This window comes from Stegodyphus dumicola, chromosome 12 (genome assembly GCF_044657685.1).
Source record: "Stegodyphus dumicola isolate Sdum_Otavi_A_Nest chromosome 12, ASM4465768v1".
Lineage (NCBI taxonomy): Eukaryota > Metazoa > Arthropoda > Arachnida > Araneae > Eresidae > Stegodyphus > Stegodyphus dumicola.
The window spans coordinates 19,492,029-19,513,083 of NC_140779.1; the positions used below are offsets into that span (position 1 = coordinate 19,492,029).

A 21,055-nucleotide genomic window follows, 5' to 3' on the forward strand; every position below is an offset into this window, starting at 1 on the left:
TTTTTAACATTGTGAAAAATCTCCTGATTTCTTTAAAAAAAATCTCCTGATTTTTGAGTGTCATAGGTTGGCAAGTATGCATTGCATTGCATTCTCCAGAAACGACTACATAGTGTGAAATTTGGTTAAATTTATCTAATATTTTCATTGCCTCTTACTTTTTAAGAAGTATACCAACCTAACCTAATACATGTTCTGCAAATTGGCAACAGTATTTTATAATATATTGGCTAATTTCGCGATTTCAGTATTCACCAAGCAAGTATCTTCATTATATGGATTCGACACTTTGTATTATCCCATATCATCCACTGCATTCAAAGTTTATTCAACGACCATTTTACCAAAGAACGTTTTATCAGCCGTTAGTTCCAGATAGTTTGATCACTTGAATCAACGAAATAATCCTTGGTATTTTCATTTAATCATATATATCTGAATGCGTAAATGCATAGCCTTAACTCAGCATTTCACAAGTTCCTAGCCAAAAACAGAGCGGCCATAAATAAAATCTGCAAAATAATAACCACCATTGCAGCATATGGCCAGGACCTCTGTCAACCAGAGTAATAGGGCTTACATGCATTACTTGCACTGACATATAGACTCTAATGCTCTACCATCTAATCTCTGACTGCATAGGAGCAGAAGAAAATTGAACACCATTTTTAGGTGTTTAATTTTCTTCTTTTGTTATAACCTATTAATTTTTTTTTTTTTTACCGTGCCTGTAATTTAATTCAAATGTACTTCAAATGCCAGATGTTAAACAGTTGCCCCTGTATGGCCATGTATCCACACTTATAACTATTAAATAAACTCCAGGGGAGGACGCGGGACATATGCCTGTTAACCTCTGTTAAACTTCAGGCGTCCGCTCCTCCGTCACCTGTCTCCTGCATAGCCTTAACAATGCTTACATGTGTCTTTTCTCCTTTCATCGATCTACTTCTGCGGTGCATCCTGGACAATGCTCATATGATTTCTGGTCATGGTATATTTTAAAGAACCAGATGTGGTATCAAAGAACCACCTAGCTGGTACAGTGGTTACTGCCGTACCGATGGGTCCAGGTTTGAATCCTGGAGAAGGCATGGATGTTTGAAAGCATATAGTGTCCATGCAAGAAAAGGGTACTCAATATACACAATAAGCTGAAATCTTCTCTAGAGGCTGGTGTTAGGGAAAATGGAGTGGGAAACCCACGGACCTCCTTTGGCAGTATTGTCTCTCAAATTTAGGCAGAAACTTAACAATTAGCAAGACCTGGCGATACATGATATATACCTACAGGAAGCATATTTGACAAATGCACATATGTATAGCCACCGAGGAAGTGGCTTCTAGGATGGACAAATGGGCATCCAGTAATATATCTCTCATGACCTTTCACGTGCTTTAAGATTTAAGCAAGATTTCTGAAAATATTCTGCCACGCAATTTTCTGTACAAAATAATTAAAGCATCGTCGATTTCTTCTGAAACTTTTCATTGCAAAGTTAGCTCAAATATAAGCAATTGTGAAGATTTCACTACCTGGTTGAAAGAATTTGAAATAAATACAATAATATGCTGGATTCTCCGCAAAAATATACATCTGAAATATTACTTAATAAGTGGTAAATGAGATGAAGAGAGAAATATGTGATAAACATCTGAACCCAAATGCTATCTTTACATGAAACTAAGCATATGAGAAACATATTTACACCAATTATATATGTAAATAGAAGTTAGCATTTTTTTTACATCCTATATGAAAAAGATGTTCTATAATAATAGCCAATGCATAATTTTATTCAAAGTGAACTTTACTAATTTGCATTCGTATAGATTTAGTGCATTAAATTTCACATTTAATAACTCTTCACTCTTAAATATACCGTCTACACAAGAAATACTCATCAAACAGAATAAATGTATCTTATTCACAACGAATATGTTTAATTTATTCCTATATAACTTTTAGTGTTAACAATGGATATAATCAGATCATACACAATATGTATTCTGAATCTTACACTTTCAAAATCAAAAGAATGCAAGCACTGAAATAAGAAAACACTAGATTTATTGTAATACTTCCAGTCCTTCTCATCTCAATTAAAAAAAACTATACACTTGAATTCTCTTAATCCACAAGTGATAGTAGATGTATAATATTCGAGGCTAACTGTAGCTTGAGTCAGTTTCTTTATGTAAAGAGCGATAATATGCCGTGAACATCAATCCAAATATTATTTCGTGATAAAAAATCGCGAAAGTGAAATGTTAGTGATTGATTAAACTCATAAAACGAAAGCACTACGAGATTTTCTACTATTACGCCATACATTTATAAATGCGAAACAAATGCCAATTAAAAGATAAACAGCACACGCTTACATGCAGGAAGATTTAGCGTCACAAGAGCAATAGAAGCTCATTGGCCCATTTTCGAAACCCCTCCCTCAGTGGCTAATCTGATGTGCACTTGTGAAATATGCCTACGGGAATGTACAAATGCCAACTTTGCTTCCATCTATTCCTGTGAAAGTTATCTAACTCTATCAAACTTGAAATTAGGTGTCGTGTTTACCATCCTTAGCACAAATATTGCGTTTTTTGCCGAAAATGCCATGAACCATGAATGACCGAAAATGCCATTTATGGAGAACCCTTTGAACTTTTGAAACATTCTCTTACGTGATTTTTATGACAACAGTTCCATAAACAAATGACAAATGCATCGATTTAAGTACTTCTATCTCACATTTCGTTGCCTTTGGAGACTCAGAACGAGCTCCAGTAATACGGGAATTTTAATTTTAACAACCTTGTCTTTTAATAGGACAACTGCCAATTACCTGACTTGGCGTTTTGTCGCCAAATACCTGCCATACCTGGATATTCATTTCCGGCGACTCTTCTACGATTTCCGGCGCGAGGTACCCAACTTGTCAGAGGAGCGGACTTTTTTTGCTAGGTGGAAAGAATGCGTTCATCTCGTCAACGATGGTTTCGGAATGGCTCTGGCGTCTCTTTATGTTAAACAAGAATTTAATGAAGAATTAGAAAATGAAGTATGTCTTTCTTTCATGTTTATAACTTTATATATCCTTTTTATTTATGCATACAATATATAGACAGTTTCTAGAAAAACAGCCAACGTAACTCTGTACCTGTAAGATCAACTGAATCGGGGGGAATTATGAATGAAATATTACACGAATAGTTTTAGCAAAGTCATAGAAATTTATATTTTTTTAACGATTTTTTTCTCTTTATGATGATAGAAAAAAGTAGGTTTTATAAATAAAACCCATCCTCACACAGAGTATTTATATTGATCTCATAAAGGTCTGCATTCTATTTCCCAGAACTTTGAATTTGTAATAGTAAGACGGAATCATTTATTAAGGTTTAAAGAAACAAAGCTATCTTTTTATAACAGATTGTATAATAATATGCTAGTAAAAATAATAAAATACAGAAATTATTGTTTCCTTGTTATATTATAATCGGTTAATGGATTTAGTTTGTTAGAAATATTATATTTTGCAGCTGTTGATAGCGATTAGAAAACTTATATCAAATACTTTGTTGTTTGAGACGGCTATTTTTTACTACCAGATTTTAATTTCTGAAAACAGCTAAATATTATAAAGCAATTGGTAGAACAGAAAAATGAAAATGAACAAAGATAATGCACAGCTATCAGGTCTTTTTTATCAATAAATGTTGTTATTCTACAAGCTTAAAGACTGCATAATTGCCTGTTTATTCAAAATAAAATAACCCATTAATTTGATATAAACGAGCAGTCATATGAAAACGAGACAGTCTACATAATAAGCATGACACGAAATTTGGTAACGCAGGTAGGTTTGCACATAGAAGTGCCCTCTATCGGGAATCAGGAAGGAACAGCGTGAACAGCTCACATCTGTGTCATTTATCTGTTAGAGTACTCGAAGTGAGGTCAGCGAGTGATGTCTGCGCCCGCCATCACTGTGGAGGCCGCAAAGAGGAACAGCGTGCTGTAGTACGTTTTCTGATTTAAGAAGGAAAATCAGAAAGTGAAATTTATGCCCGAATGTCATCTGTGTATGGCGAATACAGTATCGTGCGTGTTCTTTTGAATGAAATAAACTATATCGAGAAGATATGCGGTGGATGCTGTTGTCAGAGAAGACCGATGGCGGTGGTGGTAGACATTCGACTCATGTTGGGCATTAATCACGATACCACTCCCGTCATCTTGAGAGAGCATGTCTCTGAAGTTCCGGAAAACCTGTGCGCAGTAGGTACCCCACAACTTAAAGGAAAAGCCGAAGTTGAACAGAATGTCGATATCTCTGCAGCACCTGGAACGGTATCACGATGAAGAATATTGTTTCCTGTCCCGTACTAGCGCGGGAGATGAAGCATGGTGCCATCATTTTGAGTCGGAGAGCAAGCGTCAGACTCAACAATGGAATCACGTGGGTTCACCTCCCTTCCGAAAAATTCCAAAGAAGTGCACAGCTCCAGGAAAGTCATACTGACCTTTTTCTTTGACCGCTGCTCAGTGACTTTCTGGAACACGGCACCACAATAAACGCAAAGCGGTACATGGACACTCTGTAAACATTAGAGCTCGCCATCCAGATTTTTTCTGAAATGACATACCTACGTCTTTCCATATTTGAGTCATAGGCTGAAGGTCTTTGACTCAAATTATGCCATGCCAAAAAATTAGATGCGAAAATTTTATCTCCACAATGTTAACTGAATTCGTATAAATTTATCAATATCTCTTTTTTATTAAACTTACTTGATTCCTCCAAAATGAAATCCGCAGATATTTCATGATTTGTTTTTCAACTTGTATTTTTCAGTATTTTTGTAATTTTTTCGAAAAACACTTTTGAATTACAAGCTATAAAATTTTTACCATCATCTTAAACTTGATGTATTTCTAGGCATACTTGCAAAAAATGAGACTTCTTTATTCAGAATTTCCTAAAATGTTGTTTACGAGCGATAATAACACCAAATGCTGTTTACACATTTTATTAGAATTATTTCAAAAAATGAAAGACGCATATTTTTCCGTTCGTTCACATTAAAAAGGAAAGGAAAATAGGTTACCATAAATTAAGAATTTCACCGCAAAATCCAAAAAGTGAGCCAAGGTGAATTTTATTAATTTCTCACCAAATTTTACAAAATTTAATATTTAGGCAGAATTTGAGTCATAGAATCTAAATATGGAAAAAGAAAATGGTGTGCCATTTCAGAAAAAGACCCAATTTTGTGTTAAAATACCTATATTAGAACAACGCTATGCATAAATTTGGGAGATATAGAATTTAGAAGTCAGACAACAAAAATCAGCAAATTTTTGCAAAATATTTGCAAATTTTCACAGGACTAGTTTCGGTGGTTTTACCGAAACAGCAGCCTCAGCTGCCAAAGTGCAAATGAACAAGATAACATATAGTGATAAGATAAGAATGGCTGAACAGGAGTTAAGCTACTGGCGCCATCTATTGATAAAACAAGAAAACTAAAACATAATTTCCTTAAAGGCTGAAGATAAAGATGGATTGGAATTAGGGTCGTTAAGTAGAACAGAAAGATTTTCTGAATGTGAAACGCCTCTAGAAAATCTAATTCGCCAATGGAAGACGTTTTGTGAATAATTTTGGCTGCAGAAAAATGGACAGTGTAATTTTTCCGACCAACAATGCTGGGCAAGAGAGGACTTCTGTGTTTCCTTATTCCTAACATATGCCTCATGTTCCTTAACGCGAAATTTTAATCTTAGTTTCTCTAAATCTTAGTTTGACAAATGCAAATTAAACTACACTGTAATTCTGTAAATACTCCAAGAATTCATATCCGGAATGGGGGTCGGACATCTTAAACAGGCAAACAGGCCGTACCTCAGTTAAACAGGCCGTCGGTCTGTTTAACTGAGGTAGGTTCACGAAGGTAAAGATCTGACGTAATTTCACGAAGATAAAGAACTGAGGTAGTTTAACGAAGATAAAGAAATTAGAAAGTGAGTGTCTTAGTGACTTTTTTTAATTAACTACCACAGTGAAATATTCTTTATTTTAATATCTAAATAAAAAGATCATCAAATAGAAATTCAAGTAGAACAATACCGTTTCGTTTAGTACTAAATAGTGAAACTTTTTAATATAAATATTTTAAAATATTAAAAAAAATTTAAGTGATTTAAGTTTTAATTTAAGTGATTTAAGTAAGTAAAAGATTAAAGGAATTAACACGTCAATATTTTCTCCAGTGCAAATCTTCTGCAATTGAAAACTAGAAAGGTTGTATGTCAATATTGTAATTTACATATTAAAAGAAATTCTTTTATTTTATTTCAGATTAAAACGTTAATTTCATCTTTAAAAGAGGCTTTTGTACGTGGTATAAAACAACAGTCTTGGTTGGAACATGACACACAAATTTTATGTGAAGAAAAAGTAATAATATTTGTAATTTTCAAATCCTTCCCGCTCATTCGTATATCCTTTTTATGTAATTAGAGCTCAAACTAATTTTTATCCCTTTCAGGTAGCAGCCATGGGCACCAAAATTGGATTTCCGAGATATATTCTTGATCCTGTACAGTTAGATACAGACTATTCTGGGGTACGTAAACTCGATTGTATTTTTCACAATGAAGTATGATTTTGATTCAAAGTTTTAGGAACGAAAGAAAAATGTGAAAGGCAGATCTAGATATTTTCGTTATAAAAATCTTGCTATCTAACAGAAATGAGGATTTATTTTCTCTTGTAATGGGTACTTCCTGAGAATACATTTAACTTTTCTTTCCTTCATAAAAGCTTTATGTAAGATTCACGAGCGCAAAACGTAAAATGTAAAACAATTGTGGGAAACTATTTTTATGATTCCATAATCCTTTTTTTTTCCTCTTTAAAGCTTAACAACAATTTATTCCTTCCCTTCAGACTGGAATGTTCCCGGTTTGATGCTGACTGTAGTGTGGTAAAACGGCTTAAAGCTTTTAACACGAAGAGACTGTTAGAATAAACAACGAAAAGAGATTTCTTAAATAAATTTTCAATTTTTGAAATCTCCATACTTATCTTCAATTTATTCATATTTGTTTTAGGAAAATATAAAAACATTTATCCCAAAGAGATTCTCTCACAGGTTTTTTTCAATCAAAGATCAGTGTATTTTTAAACGATTTTAATAATAATCCGCTATCTTTATTTTGATGCTCTCGTTAGTACATGCGCAGTTAAACAAGCATTTTATATTTAATAATAATAATTAGCATAAGCGCAGTTAAGCGAGCTTATGATCATAGATATTCTTCAGTTAATTCGTAATGTATCAACATCATTGAAGAATAATCGTTAGCAACATCAGTAAAGTTCAACATATCTTAATTTTTCTAATATTGTTGAAATTTCTTCCGTATTCAATTTCTCTTATATTGTCTATTAAATTAAAACGTAGACTCCCAAATAACTCTTGTTTTTGTCACTTGTCACTTATTTTCTCTATATTATTACACTTTAATTGTTCCATATATAAGCCAAACACACATGAAATGCGCAGTTTTGTTCAGTACGTAGGCTAAAACTCTTTTTAAACAATGAAGAATATGTAATATTAGTAGAATAAAAATGAATATTAAATCCTGTTATCTAATAATGGTACTAAAAATAAATAAGTAAGTGCACCTTAATCTAAATTTTGGCTTAGTATCTTGGTTTTAAATCAATTTTATTCCCTTTAGAGAATTCCTAAGAACTTTTAAGAATTTTTTTTAATTAGTTAATTAGCTTTTTTGTGTAAAAAAATGTGTATGTGTTAGTTTTAGTATATTTTATATACATCCATTATAACATATGCAACAGTTTCTAAATCCTAGAATTTGTTATCAGGGATTTTGTTTAGATTTTCATCCAGCAAAGCAATTGCAATTCATGGACAGAAATAACTGCTTATATTCGTAATAGGTATTTTAAATGCTGTGAGTACATCCAGATCTTGGTGAATTTTTCAAGACAACATTTTAAAGACAGCATTTTCACGAATTCTTTTATTGCTTATTAAATTAGCAACTTTTTGTTAACAATACTTTTCTATGTAAAAATTTAAACGTTTCCTTGAGAGTCCTAAATAATATATTTCTATATAATCGCTCGTTGTAAATTTCAGTAAATAGCAATAACAATATTTGATATTTTAGTAATTAATATTTGAACTTTACGTATGCTTTCTATTATAATTACCCTAAAATATTCATACCTAAATCGAGCTTCAACAGTAATTGATTGTAAAAATATAAAGTGATGATATAAAAGAAGATTAGAGAAGCAAACGAGTTACAATTTTTGTATCAGCCTGTCATTTCTACAAGTTGTCCTAAAAGTTCATTTACAAACTTTACGTGCTGGTCTTTAAATCCATGATGAACAAGTTTTGCATAGGATGTTAGCCCGGAACCGTTACCAGGCACTGCTAGAGGGCAATGTATGCCCTCTGCTGAAGAATGGAAAGCGCAATCATTCCAGGCGAAGATTTTGCAGGGGAAGGATGCTTCGGCTTAGTAACGAGGAACTGACCTGCATGCATTACGCTTATGGGATAGCGGATGGAAATGGACGAGAGCGCTTCTCAAATAAACTTCTACCAAGACATCCATTGCTTGGACAACTGCATCGCAGCTTAAGTAAAGCTGGAGCCTTCCAAGTAAGCACCACATCTATCGGCAACGTACCTTACGCAAACCTGCTGTAGAGGATGCTTTGATACGAGAAATTCAGAGAAACCCAAGAACAAGTGCCAGAGCAATCGAACATGACTTGGGTGAACCTCGCTCCAGCGTTATGCGAATATTACATGAGGACACACTGCACCTCTATCATATGTAAAGATTACAAGCATTGAGCGAAGCCGATTTTCCCCAACGTTTTCTTTCCCGCGTTGGTATTTGAGTGCACATAACGTACAGCCAGATTTTCCATTGTGGATTCTGTTTACCAATAAAGCGACACTTTCACGAGACGTTTCCCTAACTCGCACAGCTTGTATGTGTCGGAGCATGACAACCTCAGGAGTAAACCTTCCCATGCAGACCCACAGCGCTGGGAGCACGACAGCCCTGAGAGTACACGTGCCTATGCAGACCAACAGCGCTTGACATTAAACGCGTGGGCTGATAATCTTAGTAAATTTTTCATTTCTTACATATTGCTTCAATGCCTCGACAAGAGTACGTATCGTATTTTTTTAGAAAAGGTTTACCAAATTTGATTAATGTCGTTCCAGCAGCTTCACGCCGACACATCTGGTTTCAGCATGATGGGGCGCTTACACATTTCAGCATCAGTGTCTGAGAATACCTTGATAAAAACCTATTTTACTCGCTCGATTGTCACAGATGGACCAATCGCATGGTCACCATGAACCCTTGATCTCACCCCCTATGGATTTTTCTTGTGGAGATAAATGAAGTCCCTGGCATACGACACACCCGTAGCACTGACATCAACCTCATTGCCACGATCATGAACGCTGCGGCACATGTCCATAACACACCTGACCAATTAAACGAGTCCGTGAACCTAAAAGTTAACATTATAAGGCATGCATTGCGGTGGATAGAAGGGATTTTGAGCATCTGCAATAACCGTGATTATTTCCTTCATCTACAAAGTTAAAAGTTTTTTTAATAAAGTCATGTTAATGCTGCTATCAACTCCCTTTCTTTGTGTGTCGATCACTTTGCTGTAGCACCGCACGATTTAATTTTCGGACGCAACTTTCTCTGTAAAATTTATTCGTCGGGGTCCTACAGACAAACACGTAAAGTTTATAAACGATCTTTTGGGGCATCCCATATAGGAAGAGGAGATTGCAAGAAGCAAAAAGTGAATTTTAAAGGCTACAAGGCTGTCTGTGTCATCTCTTCTCTAGAATTTTCATTAACTAATTAGTCAAATTTGAATAGGTTTACTGATTTCTTGGCTTATATTATTTCCAAGATTTCATCAATGAATTGTAATTAAGAATAAATAAAACGGAAATATTATGATAATGTGTTAATATATGTAAAATGTTTACATATATTATTCTTTAACTGAAATATACCAGTTGTCTCAGTACCATGTAACTCCAAGCAGGGGTAGGGTGTATCCGGATGACTCGGAATCATATAGCAGTGCAGAGCTGGAAAACTTTCCTGAGGCGGTAGTATATTTAGAAAAATTAGAAATAAAAAGATGTCACGTAAATTAATATTCGTTTTAATAATAAATTTACGTGAACAAAAGTATCATGGATCAAAGATAGTGTTCCACGCACTTCGGTGCAGACCTCACATCTACGGCGCATGGAATTCCAAATATTCTGAAATATTCCAGCCATATCTCGAATTACTCCTGCAGCTACTGATTTTCGTGCAAACAGCTCCTCGGCGTTGTCAACGGTGGTGTCATAAAGCTGAAATTGGCAGTGTCTCCTTCGTGTTCGAACCACATTACTTGTCCGTCAATGTAGAAATCTCTCAGTCACGAAAAACTTGTGGCAAGACTTGCTGAAGAAAAATCAAGTAGTTGCAAATGGTTAGATGTAAAGCGATAGGTGAGGTCCGATGATACCGGTTCATACATTAACGAAAAACAAACACAGCACTGTACGATGCCGTGTTGCATGAGGTCTCTGTGCCGCGCAGAAATGGGCGTTATGTGTGTTGAAGATTTCTCCCTTTGTGAAAGATGCCTCATCAGTGAAGAACACATTAGCAGGGAACTGGGGATCTGTAGCCCACTTTTAGAGGTACCGTTGTGCAATACGAAACGCGTTATCGCCCTGTTGAAGAGCCTGGACACAGTGCACGTAATATGGATGCATTTCATTTTTCTCTGAGAACCCTCTAGACGTTCAAACGGGAAACCCGAACTGCATGTGTTACACTTCGCGTGCTCAAACTGAGTCCCTTTTATCAGATGTAGCACATTCTCTTCGATATCGGAGTCCGTGCTGATCGTGCCTGATTCATGTCAGCTCTTGGAAAGGAACCTGTTTCAGCCAACCTTCGATGCAGTTTTGCATAGAAATCTTGGCTAGGAATACTCCTCATAAGATATTGCTCCACGTGCAAGCTATGCGACTGGCCCATTACATCTGCAGCCCCGTATGCCTAATGCAGATTGGCTAACTCCACTTTCGTATAATTAGTCATCCTACTGACTCTACGTCCTTGTGCAAAATGACGATTCCATGCAAGAACGCCATCTACCGCGTTCAAAAATGCGTTTCGGACCCTGCGTTGCTATATGATTCCGAATCGCCGGGATGCACCCTACCCATCCTAGAAGCTCTGAAACGTGGCACTCAGACACATTGTATTTCTCAGAGGTAGATAATTATTTTGCAAATAGAATTTATGGCACAGCAAATTTCACTGCGTTCGTTTTAACTTAAACACCAAAAGTATTTGCGATTAACGTGTCAACGTAATTTTTTATTTACTTTTCTTCTAAATATAGTTTAGCAATAAAATTAATACTATAAGAATTAATATAAAATCTAAGAGGACATATTTCTCCAGGAATATACATTTTCTCTACTTCATTCTCCAATATCAAAATATTCGGCAGGGTTTAATCAGGTAAGATCTGAGGCCTGTGTTGCACTCGAAACGTCTGCAACATCTCTAATGAGAAGAAATTTTTAATATGTTACGTATACACATCACTTACGCATTGATCAATATGTTATCTGAAATTGAAAGAAAGCGGTGCGAGAGCAAGACAGCGGTGCGAGAGAAATGCAACGCTGTCTTGCTGAATAGAATGCATACTTTAAAGAAGAAATAAAAATATAATTGAGAAGTCCAATTAGCTATGAATCCGTCTGTAAATTCATAATTTTGGAGCTCGATTTCCAGTCCATTACATTTTGCAATGTAACGAACAAAAATTATTGAAAAAAAATGTCATGAATTGAAAAAAAAATCATTCTAAGAAAATGAATATACTGTTGAATTTGTCTCTAAGCAACCAGTAGCAAGAATAAATAATTCCTAGATATTAAAGGGATTAAATATTTTAAATTAAAATCCGAAACGGATTACGAGAAAAAACGATTCTCCATTAGATCTTTCTTTTACTAGAGGATGTAAACTTGAAATATTAAAACAATAAGTCTGTGCTTTAAACAATATGAAAAATACCACGACCGTTACAAGATTTTGGAAAGGCGCAACAATACTAATTAACTGTCATGGTAATAAATCTCCAATATCGGCTACTTCCACCTTTCAGGCAAGACTTCTTTACTATCTTTGTATCGCAGGCAGCTACCGTAAAGAGGTGAAGTGGTGTGCTGCTTAACGCATATATCGATTCTTCTTCTCAACATATTATCTCAGTTATTGATGAATCAAGTTGTTGATAAACTGAAATCCGATACATTTCCCTTCTTTAAAAAGACATGTAAACAAAGTTTTCTCTCGTCACTCTTTTAAGTGGATATATATTTTGTAAGATATATTTGTTCTCATTTGCCCCATGGGAGTATTGCTTCAGAAGCAAAAAGGAATCACATATTGGAGGAAGCCTCTGGATTTGTTTAGCAAAATTAATCTTCCTTTATCTTTAAACTGAAAAGAAGTATTCTTATGGGTTATTAATAGTTCTGTACTATTTAATTATTTATGTTACTGTATTACATTGCTTTCTACCCACCAAGTTGGAAATTAGAGGATATTCTTGATGTTTAAGTTCATTGCATGAATCATGACAGTATTTTGTTTCAATCTGCAGTTATAAATCATATTCTTCGATTCTTCCTAAATAGAAATCCCATCTATTTCAAGATAGTTTCCGAACTATTCTAAAGAAAGTTTGCTTCAATTGATGTAAGAAATTCTCGCTAATTTGAGATCAAATATACGGCAAAATTTGACAATAAGAGGTTGGTTCGTTTTGATATGGATAACTGCATACATCTGCTTTCTTCATGAGTAGAAATACTAAATTTCGATTTATGAATGATCCCACTTCGTAGATTATGATTTCCAGCATATTTATATTATATGTTTAATTTTGTTTTACAAAAGATGTCTTTTTTATTGTATATGGAAATAATATTATAAGGTATTTCTCCCATCTTCTGGCGTGCCTTCGTGGTATAGTGGTTTCCACACTGGGCCGGTATTTCAGAGGTCCGCGGTTCGATTCCCGGGGAAGGCGTTGTTAATTTTTCATTTCTCCTGCTTCCAAAAATACCTAATGTCTCTACGGTGGCGCCCGAACTAAAAGGGTGTTGGATGATGGTTCTCTTGACCCAGGATTTGGCGATTGGGTCCCCTAAAAACTCAGTCGCCCTTTAAAAGCGTGCTTTCGTGGTGTAGTGGTTTTACAAGCTGGGCCGGTATTCCAGACGTCCGTGGTTCGATTCCTGGCGAAGGCGATTGCTCATTTTTCATCTTGCCTGCTTCCAACAACAACAACGACAACAACAACAACAACAATAATAATAATAATCATAATCATAATCATAATCATAATCATCACAATCATCATCATAATAATCATCATCATAACAATCATCATCATAATCATGATCATAATAATAATCAACATAATAATCATAATAATAATCATTATAATAATCATCATAATAATAATCATAATAATGATGATGATGATGATGATGATGATGATGATGTCTCTACAACCTATAGAGTCTATGTGTATTCTTTGGTAACATAAACTTTACTTCGAAGACGAACTGACGAATTCTCACTATGTCTTTAATAATAAATACGGCAGAAGAAAGATTTAAATAACCTTTTTATTTAAACTAGATTAAAACAGATGCTCACAAATCACTTGCGGCTTCGTAAATTAACAGAAAATAAGAATTTTACAAATCACTAATAAATTAAGATATCAAATGACTGGCTCTTTAGCTTAAACTAACGCTAAATCAACTGCATACAGCAAAGCCGAGCCGATAAATATCAGTATAAGCTGAAAGGTGAACACCGAACTAGAGAGCTAATTTTAAACTCATAGCATAATTATCGAAACTAAGTCCTCTACTACCCTTCTTAAACTTGGAGGGTCCACTTGCTTATCTTCTAAGTGACAATTGAACGTGTAGTAAGTTCTTGTAGGAACTACACAGAAGAAGGGTTAAAAGTACCCTTTATTAAACTCTTTAGAATATGCAATGCGTCAACTTGACGCTAACACACTACGCCTCCCTTGGATGGTAACTGAAATCGCAGAACTAAACTAAAAATTTGAAGATGTTGACAAGTAGTAGAAATTAACCTACAAGGCTCAAAAAACTCCTGTTAATTAAAACCGCGTCCAAACTAGTGGCAGCAAAGTAAATGATGTTATGCCAAGTAAACCAGCAATAACTTTACTACTAAATCTCGGCATTTAAACTCTTCCTCCTCCATGTAGAATTCTCATTCCTTCACTCGCGCTATCAAATTTAAATATTCTGGTATTGACAATAGAGGAATGAAGGCTTATAGGAAAGCTTAAAATTAAATAAAACTGGTTATTTAAAATATATATAAATCCTTACAAACTACTGAAACGCAGCTTAAATACTGCTTCTGAAACAGGTCTTGCTGGAACTATCAGCAGACTATTCAGTTTGAATTTGAATTCTACATAATAACAAATTTACATTCCGGCAGGAAACTGAAATCAGAAGGGACAGGAAAGTCAAACTAAAAATAGTTCGTTAGAATAAAATAACTCCTTACAAACCCAAACTCAAGATTTTCTTTTTATAATGTTTCACTAAATTGTACATATTATTACATGTTATTTAGTATTTAGACTACTAAAACTGAATGTTTCTAGCATATATTTATAATCTATGAATTTTTATTCCTAACTAATTATCACTGGCAAATACATAACCTTTCTCAGTTGTAAATTAACTCCGCTTTCATAATATGAATAATAAGTACAGTTTGTTTCACTTATTTCCTGTGTGTAAGATTTATTAAAAGTAATTTGATTACAGCTTAAACATTGATATTAAGTTGCAATCTTTTATACGCTGATGGGAAATAGAATCCCGACGCTAAGAAAAATCAGTTTAAAGGAATGAAATGTAGGCAAAGCATTTGTCTAGATAGCATATTTATTTAATTCATGTTTCAGGCTCACAGGTTAAAGTTTGCGCGAGCGGAACCATTTCAAATGTAAAATGGTGGTACACTGATAATCGCTGTAGTTACAACAATGTAAGGCAAGCAAATGTGACGCGGAATGCAAACGCGCATGCAATTGTTCGGTACACGTGCCGTATGCCGTATTTTGTGAGATGGAATTCCATGTCCGTTGAATTTGGTCAGTCAAGACAGAAATGGTGGATGTGGCGGTGATTGTGGATGACACTGGATTTGTCGTTATGTCAAGTTCCATAAGGGCTCGATGACAGAAAGATCGAGTATCTCGCAAGCCAAGGCAACATGTCGATACTTTGTAGAGCGCGTTGGGTGATAACAGCGGTATAAGAGCGAGCATTATCCTGTTGGAAAATGTCCTTGGAAAGTTGCCCAATATTGGCACCACAACCGGTGCAGTCTGCAGTTAAAGATTTGATGTTAAGGTATGTGGGATGTTAAGAGTGCTCCTACTATCAGGAAATTGTTCCGCACACCTGAAGTCCTGGTGTAGGTCCAATATGTCTACTCCGCAGAAAGCTTGCTTCCAAGCTCGCTTCTTCTATTCTAGCATATGCCCATCACTAGCACCAAGATAGAAACGATCCTCATCTGAAAACACAGCAGATCTCCACTCCGACCTCCAATGAGCTGTAGCTTGACACCACCGAAGTCACAGATGGAGGTAATTTGGAATTTGTGGTATGGTCTCCACAGGGCGTCTAGCTCGGAGCTGTTCCACAAATAATGAATTAATTAAGAGTTCGCTGATATCAACATAAACTCAAATGCATCGAATCTTTCCTTTGAGTAGTGGCACATGTGCGGCAGGACACTTCTGTCAAGTCTTTCCACAATATCATGAAAAAAATTTCGCCTTCTTGTCACCCTAATACACGGTGTCGTTTAAACTTATTAAGCTGGTGGTACTATTTTTCGTCTCTTTCATTCTTGACTAAAATCTCCGTCACAATGCCAAAGCCGAAAGATAAATAAAGCACGCGAAGTTTATTTTGCGATAGTTAAATAAAACGTGATTTGCATGTTCGTAGTGGTGTTACTAGCGTCACACTTATTCGTCTAGCACAAAATTTGAGTAGATGTTACTTTTAGATGTGAAAACACTCCTCTCAAATTTCGTTTACCCAGCACAACTTCTTCTTGGTGTTGAAATTTTATTTTCCATCAATATGGAATCAATATAAAAAATTTGTACAAAATATTTCTTTTCTATTTACATCCATTTTTGAGATTAATCTAAGAAAGGAATTTGCCTTTTGTCAGGACAAATTAAAAAAAAACGAAGTTCAGTGAGAAGAGAAAATATGTTTTCTGTGTGATATAAATATTAGAAAATACCGAATTAGGTTTTATCTTCCAAGTATATACCACTACCCCTTCTTCCTCATGTCTTTTACTTTTTTAATGAAATCTTCTAAATTCATTTCTGAATACCAAAAATGTTGTTATTGTTTTCGTATAGAAATCAAATATTACCTACAATCACCTGTATTGGGGCAGATTAGACAGACTTTGCTATCGCATAAGAATTAATTTAATGTCTTGTTTAAAGCAATAATTAAACTAATTTCCTATAGCTTCAAGAATATGATGACGAAATTAATACTCTTTTGTGAATATTGAACTTTTCTACTCACTATAATAAAAATTGCACTTTTTTATGTTTGTTAACTTTGCATTTAAATCCCATTTCTAGAAATATTAATTTCCCCATTCCTTTTAGTCCTGTTTTGTGATTTAGCTTAAACAATCACATTTGCATACGATAATATGAGCAATCTTCAGAAACCTTAATGAAATCTCTTGTTATCTATTAAAACATATTCCCCATTATAAATATTTTAAAATTAGATCCCTTAAATATTTTTGCTTGATGAAATCTTTTTTCCAGCTTGAAATATCGGAAGAACATTTCTTAGGAAACATACTTAAAATGAATCGGTATGAAGTTATTAAAGAATTGACCAAGATGACAAGGACAGTAGACAAAGAAAGGTATGGTTTTAATTCTTTTCATTTTTTAGATAATTTCTTTATCTTAAAGATAAAGTTAATAACATATTGTTACGAAATGTACAGACGCGGTAAAATGGCCATTTGGCGAGAAAATTGGCGATATCCCATGGCCGGATGAAGAACCTTCTGGAGCGAATTCTTACCGGTTTAGCCCAGAATGTTCTCGAACTCAAGCCGAAAGCTATATAAACCCTGCTCGTCGGGGTTACGAAATGTGTGGCGCGGTTAGATGGTCATATGGCGATAAAATTGGCAATATCCCATGGACGGATGGAGAATCTTCTGGAACGAATTCTTACCGGTTTAGACCAGAATGTTCTCGAACTGTCCATGGGATATCGCCAATTTTGTCGCCAAATGGCCATCTCACCGCGCCTGTACATTTCATAACAATATCATAAAATAGTTACGCTGGCATTAACAGTTCACATTAAAGATCGTGTCAGTGCTTCGTATTGAAAATTTTAATTTCCGTTTTGTTGAAGCATGTATCATTAAAACTACTTTATAATGTTTAATACCTACACATTGTTGTTTCGAAAATTTTATATTAATGAAAACTCTGTTCAAAACACTTTGCTTCATTCTCGAATTAAAACCTATATATTAATTTGCAGGTATAAATCTTTTTTGGACCTTCTACATAACAATTCGTAAATCGAATTTCAAAATCTTGCCTGTCTAAAGAAATGACATGGCAACAAATCCTTGACCCCCCTCAAGCACGCATATTAAAGATCATGTTAAAACAAGATATATTTCAAAAATTTATATCAAAGGAATTAACGCAACCGAAATGTTAAATTTCCTCTTTAAAGTGTTTATTTAGGATAACAAATTAATGGGACACGAAACAACATTTTCCGTTTAATTATTCTTTTATTAAACTTGTTTCATTATAGTATTTAATGGGAAATTTCACAAATACTTTACAATAATTTTTTTAATATCTAAATATGTTATGAATATATTGAAAGTATATCAACTGCTTTTAATTAATTTTCCATTCCTGTCATTTGTATCAAATTTTCACTACATCTAATAGAATTAATTTAAATTATATAATAAGATTATTATGAACATAATAAACATTCTGATATAATACACTGCTCGACATTGAAAATGCAACACCAAGAAGGAGTGGTCAGAAATTTATGCAAATTTTAGAGTAGACGCACGTCACTGGGTTATGCGAATGATGTGAAATGCGCAGCTCTCCGACGCACGTGAAGTAAGATATAAGGGAAGGAACGTGCAGAATGGGCAATATCCGTGTCGTTATTTCTGCCAGACGAATTATCGAAGAAAGTTGGTTTTTGTCCCGGAGGATACGTGTAATAGGAGAGAATGCCAGGCCGCTGTCGACGAAGGCACATCCAGCAGATAGACTATTTTATGAGGGGCATGGTGGTCGGACTGAGAAGGGCGGGTTGGTCCTTACGTCGAATCGCAGCTGATACCCACATGGATGCGAGCACGATGCATCGGCTATGGCGAACATGGTTGTAACAAGGAAATGTGGGAAGAAAGAGGGGTGCAGGTGGAGCCAGAGTGACGTCAGCACGCGTGGATCGACGCATCCGCCGACAAGCTGTGGCGGTCCCGCAAGTCACTTGTACCGCGATTCTGCAGCATGTGCAAGATACCCTGGATGTTCCCGTGTCGACCAGAACCATTTCCCGTCGATTGGTTGAACGTGGCCTGCGCTCAAGGCGTCCGTTAAGAAGACTGCCATTGACCCCACAGGACAGACGCCAACGTTTAGAATGGTGCCGGACTGGAGCGATGTGGATGACAGAATGGCGAAACGTCGTGTTCTCAGATGAGTCACGCTTTTGTTTATTCCGTGACAGTCGCCGCATACGTGTGTGGCGTCGAGATAGATCTAATCCGGCAGTAACTGTGAAACGCCCCACCGCGCGACAACGTGGCATAATGGTTTGGGGCGCTATTGCCTACGATTTGAGGTCACCTGTAGTTTGTATTCGGGGCACTATGACGGCCCAACAATACTTGGATAATGTACTGCGGCCGGTGGCAATCCCCTACCTTCAGGGGCTGCCTAATGCTATTTTTCAGTAGGATAACGCCCGACCACGCAGTGCTCGCATCTGCCAACATGCTCTGTAAGGTATACAGATGCTTCTCTGGCCACCGTACTCTCCTGACCTGTCACCAATCGAACATGTGTGGGATGTGAATGGACGCCGTTTCCAGACTCTTCCCCTGCCTCGTTCAGAAGACGAACTGTGGCAAATGGTTGAAAGGGAATGGAGAGCCATCCCTCAGGACACCATCCTCACTCTTATTGACTCTATGCCTAAATGTGTTTCTTCGTGCATCGCTGTCCGCGGTGGTCTTACATCCTACTGAGCCTTGATGGCCTGGTCGCTGGGTTTCGGTGTATGGTGCGAGGCGCCTGTGTGGCCCATCTGGCTCAAGATAGAGGTGGACGTGTTGCATATGCCAATTAACCATTACGGTAAAGGGATGGTACACACGTCCCCCATCAACTATCAACTATCAACTATCCTACTGAGCCGAATTGATGACTGAGATATCATTTTGAAATAAAGATCACTTATTGCTGCTTGCTGTCTCTGTATTTTTTCCAAATTTCATCACTTTTTGACCACTCTTTCTTGGTGTTGCATTTTCAATGTCGAGCAGTGTATATATCTACTTTCAAACTACTTCTAGAGTTAACCGTTTTTAACTATTTCTAGAGTTATTAAAATATTTTCATTGCATCGAAAATATATTTACGTTGGGATTAAGCATTTATTAAAATGTGCCCCCCAAAAAATTCAAACATCAACATAAAATGTATTAGTTGTTTGTGATTGTTTGGGCCTTCTCTTCATCTTCAGAATGCATTCGATTCTTGTAGGAGTAATTAGGAATCTTTCTCTCATTTCTGCTTTTTGAAGTCATATTACAAGCATTACTTCACTTGGAGTAAAATCACCATCTTATACCGAATAGAAATTAATGACTTCAGTTTGCATTCAATAACAATATTACCTTCCAATTTTTGAAATGTCTGGGCTTCAAACATTATGTCTTTACTTTTTCTGTTCATTTGTAGAACAACGTGAATCTCAGTAGATGCACTATTAATTGTAAAATTATTTAACATATTGGTGTCTTAACCCTTTCAGGCACGCTACCTTTTAAAGTCGGAGTTTTGATTTAAAAAATCGGTAGGCAGTCTAATTAGGCCTAGAGGAGTACACAAGTAAAATTTTGTGAAGACAGCACTTATCGTTTTACTTCTGTGGGTGTGCCCAAAGTAGACACACTGATTGAATAAAACTTCAAAAAGAGTGCTGAAACGAGCATTGTTGTCAATGAACTGACCGATGAGATGCGGAGGAAAAAAGAATACAGACTCTCAGTTGTCCTAGATTATCGGTGAGCGAGGTCTGGGCACACCTAGGGTTCGCCGTTTGATTTTAGACAAGATTTCAAAGTAAAAATTTAAAACTAATATAGAATAAGGAGATTAGCATACAGCCAAAAAAATAACATAGAAATTTCTTTTCAAACAATTCCTTTTACACCCTAAAAAAACATCTGGAAGATTTCTTTGAAAAATGGGGGTCTTAAAAAACTAAACATGGCTAAAATATATGGACTGGTTTGTGTTGAGCTGCCATCCACTATAAATAAAGAAGGTTCAGAATAGCCTATAAAACCTTTTTCATTCAATTTTTCTGTGCGTACAGAAGGAAATTTTTAGGTGTGTCCAGACCGGACACACTGTGCCGCAAATGGTTAAAGTATAATTATCATTCACTCTTGTAAATAACTTGTAGAGTCATTAGGTTAATTGGAAGCAGAAAA

General features: G+C 35.7%; 1 protein-coding gene across 1 annotated transcript in view; it reads left to right on the top strand.

The window, feature by feature from the left end:
• Positions 1-21,055, top strand: part of LOC118179507 (neprilysin-1-like) — a 402,935-nt gene that overhangs the window by 332,151 nt on the left and 49,729 nt on the right. The window contains exons 10-13 of the mRNA XM_085827523.1: positions 2,831-3,062; positions 6,366-6,464; positions 6,556-6,633; positions 17,085-17,188. Coding sequence (XP_085683649.1) covers positions 2,831-3,062; positions 6,366-6,464; positions 6,556-6,633; positions 17,085-17,188 — 513 coding nt within the window. The remainder of the gene's footprint in view (positions 1-2,830; positions 3,063-6,365; positions 6,465-6,555; positions 6,634-17,084; positions 17,189-21,055) is intronic.